Source organism: Mustelus asterias, chromosome 9 (genome assembly GCF_964213995.1).
Source record: "Mustelus asterias chromosome 9, sMusAst1.hap1.1, whole genome shotgun sequence".
Classification (NCBI taxonomy): Eukaryota; Metazoa; Chordata; class Chondrichthyes; order Carcharhiniformes; family Triakidae; genus Mustelus; species Mustelus asterias.
This window is the reverse complement of record NC_135809.1, coordinates 27,297,802-27,310,326: the sequence shown is the minus strand read 5'-3', so window position 1 is coordinate 27,310,326 and position 12,525 is coordinate 27,297,802. Positions and strand designations below refer to the sequence as shown.

The window sequence follows — 12,525 nt, the reverse complement described above, 5'->3', positions numbered from 1 at the left end:
TTTGATTCATCCCTGGGACATGGGCGTTGCTGACCGGCCAACATTTGTTGCCCATCCCTAATTGCCCTTCAGAAGGTGTTGGCGAGTTGCCTTCTTGAATCACTGCCAACCACGTGCTGTGAATTGACCCACAATACCATTAGTGAGGGAATTCCATGATTTTAACCCAGCGACTGCGAAGGAATGGCGATATATTTCCAAGTCAGGATGGCAAGTAGCTTGGAGAGGAACTTGCAGGTGGTGGTGTTCCCATGTATTTGCTGCTCTTGTCTTTCTAGATGTAAGTGGTCGTGGATTTGGAAGGTGCTGTCTAAGGATGTTCTGATGATGGCACCGCCCCCAACACATCCCTTCCTGCCCGAGATGTAACTCATTTCATTTTTGGCCTTCCCCATTCAAGTTCAAGCCTCCCGCCAGCCCAGAAATTGAGACTGGATGGGAAACGGCCCTTATGTGACCAACAATTGGCCATTTAAGTAAAGTTAAAAGTTAAAATGTATTTCTTAGTCACAAGTAAGGTTTGCATTAACACTGCAATGAAGGTACTGTGAAATTCCCCTTTAATAGTCTCAATTGGGGCAAAGGTGGGATTCTTATCCGGGGCCTTGTCCGGGAACCCAGAAGGAACCTGTCCATTCAATTTCACGTATCACCCCTCCCTGAGACCCGCTGGTGGGGTAATGTAAAATTCTCACCTAAACTTCCAAACCTGACATAATGTGGACATAAATCAAAGCAAGTTAACATCAATAAAGCAATTTAGAATGCAATCTATTAGAGAGTGTAAACAGAAAGGCTAGCCAAGAAAGAAAAGCATTATAAGGACTCTGAAGTGGATATTTTTTGACAATGGATCATTTCATTATCATTAGTGTGCTAAATTTTAAATCCTTATTAAATTTCCAGATATCTGACATGCACATTTTAGCTTCATATTTTCAGACAATTTTCGCCTTTCCTTTCTTCCTGTAGTAGTCAAAGGTAAAAATTCACAATTCCAAATTTATAAGTGGGCTTCACATCCACACAAAATACCCTGTGGCATGAAGGGTTGGGCTAGAATTTTCTGTCAAGCAGTACCAGTCACTGCTATTTATGTGCAAAAGGCCCAGAATCTTCAGGTGAGGGACAGATGTGAACTTGATTGTGAACATCCAAAGGTTGCTCTCCCATTATCTCAGTGAAAATGACATCTCGCTGTCTGCCTCACCATTGAAGTTCATTGACTGGCTTAAAGTTCCTGTATTTGCCATTAAATACAAACTAAACACTTCACAGAAAGTCTCGTCATTTCAAGTCTAAGCATCCTTTTAACAATTGGTCAAATGTTAATTATTGCCAACTAATCACTCTGGCATTGAAAATTAATTGTTATAAATACAGAGCTTCAGTCCTTTAGGAATTAATAGTTGTTCGAGACTTCTCTTTGTCCTTTTCTCTCCTTTTCTTGATACAATTGTTCTTTCCTTCTCTTTATTTCTCTTTCTGCTCCTGATTTGACACTGGATTCACCCTTTCTAATTTGTGCTTCCTTCTCAGTCCCTGCACTGTTAATTGCACAATCCTTTGTTCTGACTGGTTAAAGAGATACAAGGATGCTTGCCTTATTCACCCGGGTATCAAATATCCAGCTCCCCTCATTGCCCCATTACCAGCTCACACTTCCAGTAACTTACCATGCAAAAGAAACTTAAAAGCCTCATCGTGCAAGAACAAGGGCGGAATTTTACCAGCACGTCCACCCGAGGTTCATACGATCCCACCTGAGGCCAATGCAAAATGCTGTTTTCCAAGCCTCAGGGGCAGGCGTGCCCGTAAAATTCCAATCCAAGTTTAACTAATGGAAGATGCCATTAGACACCCTGAAATAGCAAATGACGGCCCATTATTATTATTATACATTAATCTGAATGCAATTGATTTACTTTTTTTGTATATGGCCTTTCCTTTTTTTTAATAGAAATATAAATTCATACAGTACAGAAGAAGGCCATTGTGCTAATTCTTGAGCAATTCAGTTAGTCCCATTGCCCCACTCTTTCTTTGGGTGGCAAGATGGCACAGTGGTTAACACTGCTGCCTCACAGCGCCAGGGACCCGGGTTCAATTCCTGCCTAGGGTGACTGTCTGCGTGGAGTTTGCACGTGCTCCCTGTGTCTGCGTGGGTTTCCTCGGGGTGCTCCGGTTTCCTCCCACAGTCCAAAAATGTGCACCTTAGGTTGATTAGCCATGCTAAATTGTCCCTTAGTATCAGGAGGATTAACAGGGTTACAGGGATAGGGCCTGGGTGGGATTGTTGTCGGTGCAGGCTTGATGGGCTGAATGGCCTCCTTCTGCACTGCAATGATTCTATATCTCCGCAATTCTTTTCTTCCAAGTACTTTTCCAACTCCCTTGTGACAATTAATATTAAATCTGTTTCCACAACTCTATCGGGCAGTTCAATTCCGAATCCAGAATATTCATTGCTAAAATGTTCTTCTCTTTTCTGCACCACCTTCTATACTTGGGAGATTGGATCTTTAGCCAGCTGAAAAGAGGTTGATGAGAGTGGCCCAAAGAAACTTTACCCAATTTTCCCTGATTTTCTGCCTGTGGAACATTACCTTCCATTGGCACAGCTGAAGGTGTGAACACAGAAAACATTGAGCATAAATCATCTATATTGTATTAAACATCCCACTTTGGTCAAATAGCTCACCTTGGATGTTATTTCAAGGAATTCAACATTGGACTGGATTGGATAGCCATTATTGGCATCTCAGTCAACTGAGAGCAACCAACACATATCCAGTTGCTCAGGACATATCGTTGAAAGTAATCACTTTCATTACTGCAAAATAAAAATTGCTGACGCATTGGTTTTTCTTTTTTTTTTCCTAGGATATCACAGTGTTTCCTAACAAGGATAAGACTGTTCTCGGAGATGGAGGGATTACGCTCAGTGGGGGTCAACGGGCAAGAATTTCCTTGGCCAGGTTTGTATGACCAATTAACATTGTAACAATAGGTTTTAAACAAAAGGGAAGTGATGTGTTTAGGAAGTTCTTTCCACTGAGAAACCCATTGTTGCTGGTAAGATCATCCTTTTATAACAGCCCACTCCACAGATGATTCATTTTATCAACAATTAGGATATAGCAGCAACTTGGTCTTGACTGACAATTCTCTCATCAGGAGATCACCTTTCCATTGTGGCTCATTCAGTCAGATTATTACAGAAGGTAATTTTGTTGCATGTCTATTGTAACAATTCAGGCCAGAAACTCCGAAGTGTCTTGTGAAGCCTGCCTGGATCAGAAATTTTGCACTTTGAATTTGGCTAGGATAGGTATGATATGGTTCACTTCAGGTATGATTCAAATAACCCACTAGGGAGCTTTCATCAAACAAAGTATATTTAAGAATATAGTTAACGTGTATAGTAAGAAAATTAGCAATAACTTTTGACAATTACAGGCAAAAACAAAACAATCACGATAATACATAACCCTTCACAAACATATCTAAGACGTCCAATCAAGCAAAAACTTCCCATCAACAAAAAAACCACTTTCCACAGGTTTAACACAGCAAAGACTAATGCTCATGTGATACTGGAACTGAGTCGTTTGGCTGGAGATTTGAAAATCCTGACTTTTCAGCCTTGTAACTTCTCTCTGGACACACTCAGAACAGTTTGAAGTCAGAACAGCTTCCCAGAACAGCAGGGAGAGACTCTGGTCAAGCCACCAGCAGCAAATGTTCTACTCCGGGAAGGCAAGAAGCCTTGCTTTCAGTGAATTAGCAGAATTTCCAAAATCAGGGAGAGAGAGAAACACTTCTTTTCAGCTTGATGTCCCTTCTAAAACTAAAAGCTGCAGCCAGCTGAAACAGAAAATGAAACCTTAAATTCACTAGGAAGAAATAAACTGTCCAAAACACGTGACCTTCCTCCTCACAATGCAGGGTCATTCATAAAAGATCCCAGAGTAAAAATAAAAAACCCCATTTAAACCACTGAAGGAGCAATTAGAAGACTTCTAGCAGGTGGCCCAGCAACAATGAAACCAAAGCAGCTTATATCTGCAGAGAACATGATTTAAAAAAAAAAACATTTCTTAAAGGTACACTAATGTCACACTATGGATTGTTTTAGGATGATTTCTGAGACAAATTTGAAAATTTAAAAATCACATGTGCTCCTTGGAGCTGATATACTAATTTGTATTTTTATTTCCTTTCACTAGTTTCCATTTTAAAATGTAACTCCCTGGTGCTGTGCTATATTTCACATTTGAGATGTTGAGCAGGTCACCAATAACTGAACATTACAAGACAATTAACATGGGCAATTGTCCACCAATTTACCTTTCTCAATCTGACTCAAATACATTGGAGCCCCTCCATTTTATACATAAAGTTTTAAAGTTTAAAAGTTTATTTATTAGTGTCACAAGTTACATTAACACTGCAATGAAGTTACTGTGAAAATCCCCTCCATACTCCGGTGCCTGTTTGGGTACACTGAGGGAGAATACAGCATGGTCAATGCACTTAACCAGCACGTCTTTCAGACTGTGGGAGGAAACTGGAACACCCGGAGGAAAACCATGCAGGCCCGGGGAGAACGTGCAAACTCCACACAGTGACCCAAGCCAGGAATTGAACCCAGCTTCCTGGGGTTGTGAAGCATCAGTGCTAACCACCTTGCCGCCCTAGCATTCCTTGCCTCAATGAAATAATTGTGATTATTTATATTAAATACAAATTTAGTGCCAGAAAAATGAACAGGGAAACATGTGCTCACCTAGATCAAATTTGCTCTTTGAATAGCTTAGAAGCATGTACAGATATTGCTGGGCTGTAGAATTATCGGTGACCTTTGACCATCATGATGTTATTCATACTGAAGCTGCTGAGGCTTCAACTTCATTCTGTGATATTTATCTCAGTTGATGCAGAGAAGACAGGAAAGTATTTCACACAATCCAACTAGCACCTAGAATTAGATTAACATCACTGAAGTTATTCAGGGATTCTAACACTATAGTCTTAAAGAACTGTGTAACAATATATGCCCAGCTACAGTTTAAAGTTGTGTCTGATGAACTGGGTCAGTGCTTTGATTAATAGGAGTGTCTGAACAATGTTTGTTCCTGGGTTAGTGTTTGGAAAGGTAATGCTATAGTTTATGAGCTAAATTCTATTCAGTCTGTACCTACAGGTTGGCAACTCATTTTAGATTCCAGAGAGAAGGTAGTGATGTGTTCCGCAAATAATGTAAATGATGAATTAGAATTTACTGTGTGCAGTTTCTGATAATGCTACCCTTGGAGAAAACTAAAGCAGCTTAAGGCTTCATTTGAATAACTCCTGACACGTTAGTGTTAAAGGTCACAAAGTTAGCTTTATTCAGGGAGTGCCTTTATCTCACTATCATAGGATCAGAGAACCATACAGCGCAGAGGAGGCACTTCGACCCATCGAGTCCACATCGATATGTTAGAAACATTTGAACTCCCACCTAATCCCATTTTCCAGCACTTGGCCCATAGCCCTAAATGTTATGATGTGCCAAGTGTTCATCCAGATACTTTTTAAAGGATGTGAGGCAACCTGCCTCTATCACCCTCCCAGGCAGCACGTTCCAAACCGTCTGGGTAAAAAAGTTTTTCCTCACATCCCCCCTAAACTTCCTGCCCCTCACCTTGAACCTATATCCCCTTGTGACTGACTCTTCAACTAAGGGGAACAGTTGCTCCTTATTCACTCTGTCCATGTCTCTCATAATCTTGTGCACCTCGATCAGGTCACCCCTCTGTCTTCTCTGCTCCAACCAAAGCAACCCGAGCTTCCGCAACCTCTCTTCACAACTTAAATTTTCCAACCCAGGCAACATCCCAGTGAATCTCCTCTGCATCCCCTCCAGTGCAATCACATCCTTCCGATAATGTGGCGACCAGAACTGCACACAGTACTCTAACTGTGGCCTCACCAAAGTTCTATACAACTTCAACATGACTTCCCTGCTTTTGTAATTTATGCCTCAACTGATAAAAGCAAGTGTCCCATATGCCTTTTTTACCACCCTACTAACATGCCCTTCCGCCTTCAGAGATCTGTGGACAAACACGCCAAGGTCCCTTTATTCCACAGAACTTCCCAGTGTCCTACTATTCACTGAGTACTTTCTTATTAAATTAATCCTTCCAAAGTGTGTCACTTCACTCTTTTCAGGGTTAAATTCCATCTGCCACTTATCTGCTCATTTGACCATTCCGTCTATATCATCTTGTAGCCCAAGACACTCCGCCTCACTGTTAACCATCCATTTCTATTCAAAAAGCTTGACATTCCCATCAGAAAGCTTGTAAGAATGGAATGAATTGTGTATGTGGCCTGCTAACAACTTCTCCAAAATGAAGCTTATAGTCAATTTTTACAATGAACGGAAAATTCAAAGCTCACAAAATAATTGATAGCTACCCAGTAGGTTATACTTTTCTTCCATGACCCAACTATTCTAAAGTTTAAAGTTTATTTATTAGTGTCACAAGTAGGCTTACATTAATACTGCAATGAAGTTACCTATGAAAATCCCCTCGTCGCCACACTTCTGTGCCTGTTCGGGTACACTGAGGGAGAATTTAGCATGGCCAATGCACATAACCAGCATGTCTTTCAGACTGTGGAAGGAAACCGGAGCACCCGGAGGGAACCCACGCAGACACTGGGAGAATATGAAGACTCCGCACAGACAGTTACCCAAGCCAGGAATTGAACCCAGATCTCTGGGGCTGTGAGGCAGCAGTGTTAATTATTGTGCCACCGTGCCACTCCACTGTGCCACCATACAGGCATTTATTCAGCAAGGGAATCATATTTAATCTCTCTTGGTGCAGTTTGCTGCTCATTTGCTGTTTTTTGGTGCTACACAGCTTAGTTATTAGAATCGGGCTACAAATCTTACCATCAATAGGAAAAAACTATTTTTTGTGACAAGTGGCCAGTCAATCATTGTTTTACCAAAGAAGTTCAAAATTGTACTTTTTAAGATGAGCAATATTTCCCTGAATTTATGGGTTGGATTTTATGGGCCCCCTGCCGGCAGATTGGTGCCACTGGCACTTTTACCAGTGGCAAGTAGGGTAGCTTGGTGGCACTGTAATTAGCACTGCTGCCTCACAGCGCCAGGGATCCGGATTCGATTCCGGCCTTGGGTCACTGTCTATATGGAATATGCACGTTCTCCCCGTGACTGCGTGGGTTTCCTCCGGGTGCTCCGGTTTCCTCCCACAGTCCAAAGATGTGCAGGTTAGTTGGATTGGCCATGCTAAATTGTGTCTTAGTGTCCAGAAATGTGTAGGCTCGGGGATTATTTGGGTAATTACGTGGGATAGGGCCTTGGTGAGATGCTCTGTTGGAGAATCAGTGCAGACTCAATGGGTCGAATGGCCTCCCTCTGCACTGTAGGGATTCTATTCTAAGTGAGCTATCAGAAGTCTCATCCAACCATGTGATTGAGATTCTTAAGTGGCCAATTAATGGACAAAAATATCAGCTGCTCAGGTAAAAACTACCTACAGTTTCATCTTTGGTGAATAGCTGCATATTTTAACGTTATTACTCCAGCTTTCCCATTTTCATTTGGAGTGATGTGTTTTGACTTAAATATAGTTTGCCCTGAGATTTGTCCAATATGGGTGGGACAAAAAGATCTACCCTAAGATGAAATGTTAACATTTAATTCATTTGTTGTTTTGAATTTCTGCCAATGAGGATACAAATCTAATATTTTTCTGCCGAAGCAGCCTTTTTGTTGATAATGTGCTGTAACACATGACCCAGTCACTATTACATGAAATGTCTATGTGGGAGGTTAGTGTTTCTACTGCTTGTGTTGATCGATATAAGATAATTACTCAATTTTTGTTTGTGCCGCAACTGTGCTGAAATTGAAGATGAATTGTCGCGCCATTCATTTGCCCCAGATTAGAGTCAACTTTGACTATGCCAACCTGAGGTTGGATTGGAGATATAGGCAAAAAATACGGCTGAAATTTGTTGAAAAGTTACAAAATCCTCTGAGAAAATAGGACCATCACTGACATCTACAAAGCTGAAGGCAGTCCTGAAACAATACATTAAGAACATCCAGCATGTGTCATTAGAGCTGGAGCAAGATATAAAAGACAACAGTATTAGACACAAAAATATGACTGAAGGAATCATTTTACCATTGATACTGTTATATACTAGAGTTATTGTGTGTTGCATGGTCAAATAGTTCAGCTGAAAGGTTCTCCAGTCCCCAAAGCATGTACGGAAAGCCTCCAAGGATGAAGGAAGGTTCATTAAATTGCCGTCTAAACAATTTCTTGGCAACATATCACAACGCTACACGTGACAACAAAAAATTTACCAGCTTTATTACTCATGAAGAGAAAACAGAGAACCAGGTTTGATTTACACATACTACAGGAGACATCTGAAATAGTCGAACGCAATTAACAGTCACAAATCCTACAACGGGAAGGTAATTCAAAATGATGCCTATTTCAGTAGGGAGAACACATTATGGTGAGCAGTTATACCACCAATGAGAAGTGGGTCTTGGCTCAAACCGATCCAATCTCATATATTGTACAAACGGTAGATGAGTTAGTTTGGAGGCAACATACAGATCAGTTATTGGCTACACGTGCCAATGTATTATCACCATCACTTCCAGAACTACCTCAGGTTGTACCACCTTCCGTTCCACCAGAGACTGTAACCGCAACTTCAGATCAATCAGCCGGAGATTGCTGATGAATCTATTGCTACTAGTCTACCGTCTGCTGAAGAGACTGTTGCACCTTTGAGGGTGGAAACACCTCCTGTAAACTCTGAGAGTCCTTCAAAGATCAAGCACTTAAATGTGCAGGCATCCAGTGCAGAGTAGACGCCCTCCAGATTGTCTTTCCTACTAACTATTATAATTACTGTGTCATGATAACTTGCCCTCCAATGTATATACATGTTTTCTGATGACTACGTGAGGATATTATAGTTATTCATTGCTTTGTGACCTTAGAAGTATAGGGGAGCAGGGTGGGAAGGGGGAATGATATATATCAGAGTCATTGTTGTTGCATGGTCCCTTTAAGGGTTTGGTTACATGGTCAGTCTGCAACATCATCAGCTATTTTGCAGCCACTGTGTAGTTAACAGCTACCTAATAAACCTGATCTGTCATAACAGCCAAAACCCAAATGCTATCACTTTCTATTCTTTTATCCTGCAACAAGTGCTACGAATATAACAGATACCACCGATATATCTTCAAATAGGTGGTTGAATGCCACATGTGTGCAATGAATTGAACCAAGGACACCATTTTATACGCAACACGTACTGGGTCATCAGTTGAAAGCCTATAAAATGTCTTTCTCTGACATGAGAATGTTAATGCAGCATAGATGCCAGATGTGCTACTTTAGCTGAAACGATTGCGGGAACTGTCAACTCCAGTGTAACTGCTGTATTCGATGAGACTGTGATATCCGATAAACCTCAATGTGAGCTCTTCCTTGAGCCTTCACCCCCTCCCCTCACCAAGGCAGTGTCTCTTAATCAAAATGTCACTTTAGGTCACTGGTGAGCAATCTGCATGCGGTCTGGGGCCCGCGCATATGCAGCCCATCTAGGCTCTGAGTGACACCTGAGAGACATTTTGTCGACTGTTGCCCATGTGTAAGGTTGCCACATTCCACTAATTTCCTAGTAGTTTTTTTCCTACCGATATGACTGAAGAGATACACATGTAAAACAAGGTAAGTGAAGTGAGGTGCATGCTGATTGCGCACAACATTGACTGTGAGAGTCACGTGCTCTCTCTGCATCCAAGTGTATTTATTCTGTTTTTACCATTTAAAGTTGATAGTTCCATTAATGTGTAAACGATTAAACATTTTTTACAACTCGCTATGAAATATTTGACGTGTATTAAATATATTTAATCTTATTCATGGGGTCATGGTTAGTGAACAAGCCTGATTTCAATCTTGCGGCCCACTCAGATGAAGGAGGGCTGCTCATGTGGTCCACTCACTGACCTAAGTTGCCCATCACGGTTCCAGCTGGTCCTAGGAATTATTATATGAGGTTAGACATACAAGATTGATTCCAATCTTTTTATTGATCCAAGCAATACCAGAATCATTAAGTGAGCAGTGCCTTTCTGTTCACGGAATGCTTTCTTAGCAAATGCCAAGATCTCTGAATTTTCTATTTCGCCCCAACTGAACTAGAAATGTGCTTAGTAATTCATAGGATTTACCTCAGCCTTTTAAACACAAGCGATCATTGTTTTGCTAAGTTTTATGAGACAAAATGATAAAAGTAATAAATCCACAGAATTGCTTGTTATGACGCTGCCAATTGTTACCAATTTACCAGGAAACTGGTTGCTTGACTGTAACTTCATTTATCTGGGGTCAAATGGGTTATTCTCACTTTCATGCCAAGCTATAAAAACTTTATTGATTTACCTAGCTATATCTTTCTGCCTGCAGAGCTCTATATAAAGATGCTGATGTGTATCTACTGGATTCACCTTTCAGTCACCTTGATGTAACTACAGAAAAGGACATTTTTGAAAGGTATCTTGCAGAAACTATTTAACAGATTCAAAAATTCACTGTAAATATATTCAATGCTCCTAATCCTTTCTTAAACACAGAACGTTGGACCTATAAATAATTTGAATTAGAATTGAGATGAGTGCTCTGTGAATGCATTATTACAATTTTTTTGTTCATTCGTGGGACATGGGTGTCGCTGGCTGGCCAGCATTTATTGTCCATCACTAGCCGCCCCTAAACTGAGTGTATCGCTCGGCCATTTCATAGAACATAGAACATAGAACATAGAAAGCCACAGCACAAACAGGCCCTTCGGCCCACAAGTTGCGCCGATCACATCCCCACCTCTAGGCCTATCTATAGCCCTCAATCCCATTAAATCCCATGTACTCATCCAGAAGTCTCTTAAAAGACCCCAACGAGTTTGCCTCCACCACCACCGACGTCAGCCGATTCCACTCACCCACCACCCTCTGAGTGAAAAACTTACCCCTGACATCTCCTCTGTACCTACCCCCCAGCACCTTAAACCTGTGTCCTCTCGTAGCAACCATTTCAGCCCTTGGAAATAGCCTCTGAGAGTCTACCCTATCCAGACCTCTCAACATCTTGTAAACCTCTATCAGGTCACCTCTCATCCTTCGTCTCTCCAGGGAGAAGAGACCAAGCTCCCTCAACCTATCCTCATAAGGCATGCCCCCCAATCCAGGCAACATCCTTGTAAATCTCCTCTGCACCCTTTCAATGGCTTCAACATCTTTCCTGTAATGAGGTGACCAGAACTGCGCGCAGTACTCCAAGTGGGGTCTAACCAGGGTCCTATAAAGCTGCAGCATTATCTCCCGACTCCTAAACTCAATCCCTCGATTAATGAAGGCTAGTACGCCGTACGCCTTCTTGACCGCATCCTCCACCTGCGAGGCCGATTTAAGAGTCCTATGGACCCGGACCCCAAGGTCCTTCTGATCCTCTACACTGCTAAGAATGGTACCCTTCATATTATACTGCTGCTTCATCCCATTGGATCTGCCAAAATGGATCACTACACACTTATCCGGGTTGAAGTCCATCTGCCACTTCTCCGCCCAGTCTTGCATTCTATCTATGTCTCGCTGCAACTTCTGACATCCCTCCAAACTATCCACAACACCACCTACCTTGGTGTCGTCAGCAAACTTACCAACCCATCCCTCCACTTCCTCATCCAGGTCATTTATGAAAATGACAAACAGAGGTCAGTTGAGAGTCAACCACATTGGTGTGGCTCTGGAGTCACATGTAGGCCAGACCAGGTAAGGATGGCAGATTTCCTTCCCTAAAGGACATTAGTGAACCCAGATGGATTTTTCTGACAATGGTTTCGTGGTCATCAGTAGATTCTTACTTTCAGATTTTTTTGTTGAATTCCAATTCCACCATCTGCCGTGGTGGGATTTGAACCCGGGTCCCCATTAGCATTAGCAGAGTTTCTGGATTAATAGTCTAGTGATAGTACCACTAGACCATTGTTCTCCCCACCTATGGTGACGGAGACACTGTGGTATGAATGAGGTGTGACTTTCTTCAACAGTAATCTACTTTACAAAATTGCAGTGGAAATAGCTGACCAATTCGTACAATTAGATATTTTAAGAAGGGCAGTAAAGGACAAATTTGTAAAATGGCAAATACTAATCTAACTTTGCTATCCAAATAGCATACACAGTTACTTTAAACTAAGCATTTTTTTTACTTTATTCAGATATGTTAATAATTAATTTACTCAAAAACAGTAAATTTCTTGCTAACTTGGATTTTTGTTAAACATTTCAAGTGGCCATTCCACCCACTCGATACTTTCTGAAAGATAGAAGACTTTAGCACTGACATTACAATAGTTATGGATTGTTTTGTGGATTAAGGTTTTATTTTTCTTGGT

General features: G+C 41.4%; 1 protein-coding gene across 1 annotated transcript in view; it reads left to right on the top strand.

Moving 5' to 3' along the window:
• cftr (CF transmembrane conductance regulator) overlaps positions 1 to 12,525 on the top strand; it is a 129,772-nt gene that overhangs the window by 68,915 nt on the left and 48,332 nt on the right. Inside the window, exons 12-13 of the mRNA XM_078219865.1 lie at positions 2,884 to 2,978; positions 10,539 to 10,625. Of these exons, the coding sequence (XP_078075991.1) occupies positions 2,884 to 2,978; positions 10,539 to 10,625 (182 nt within the window). The remainder of the gene's footprint in view (positions 1 to 2,883; positions 2,979 to 10,538; positions 10,626 to 12,525) is intronic.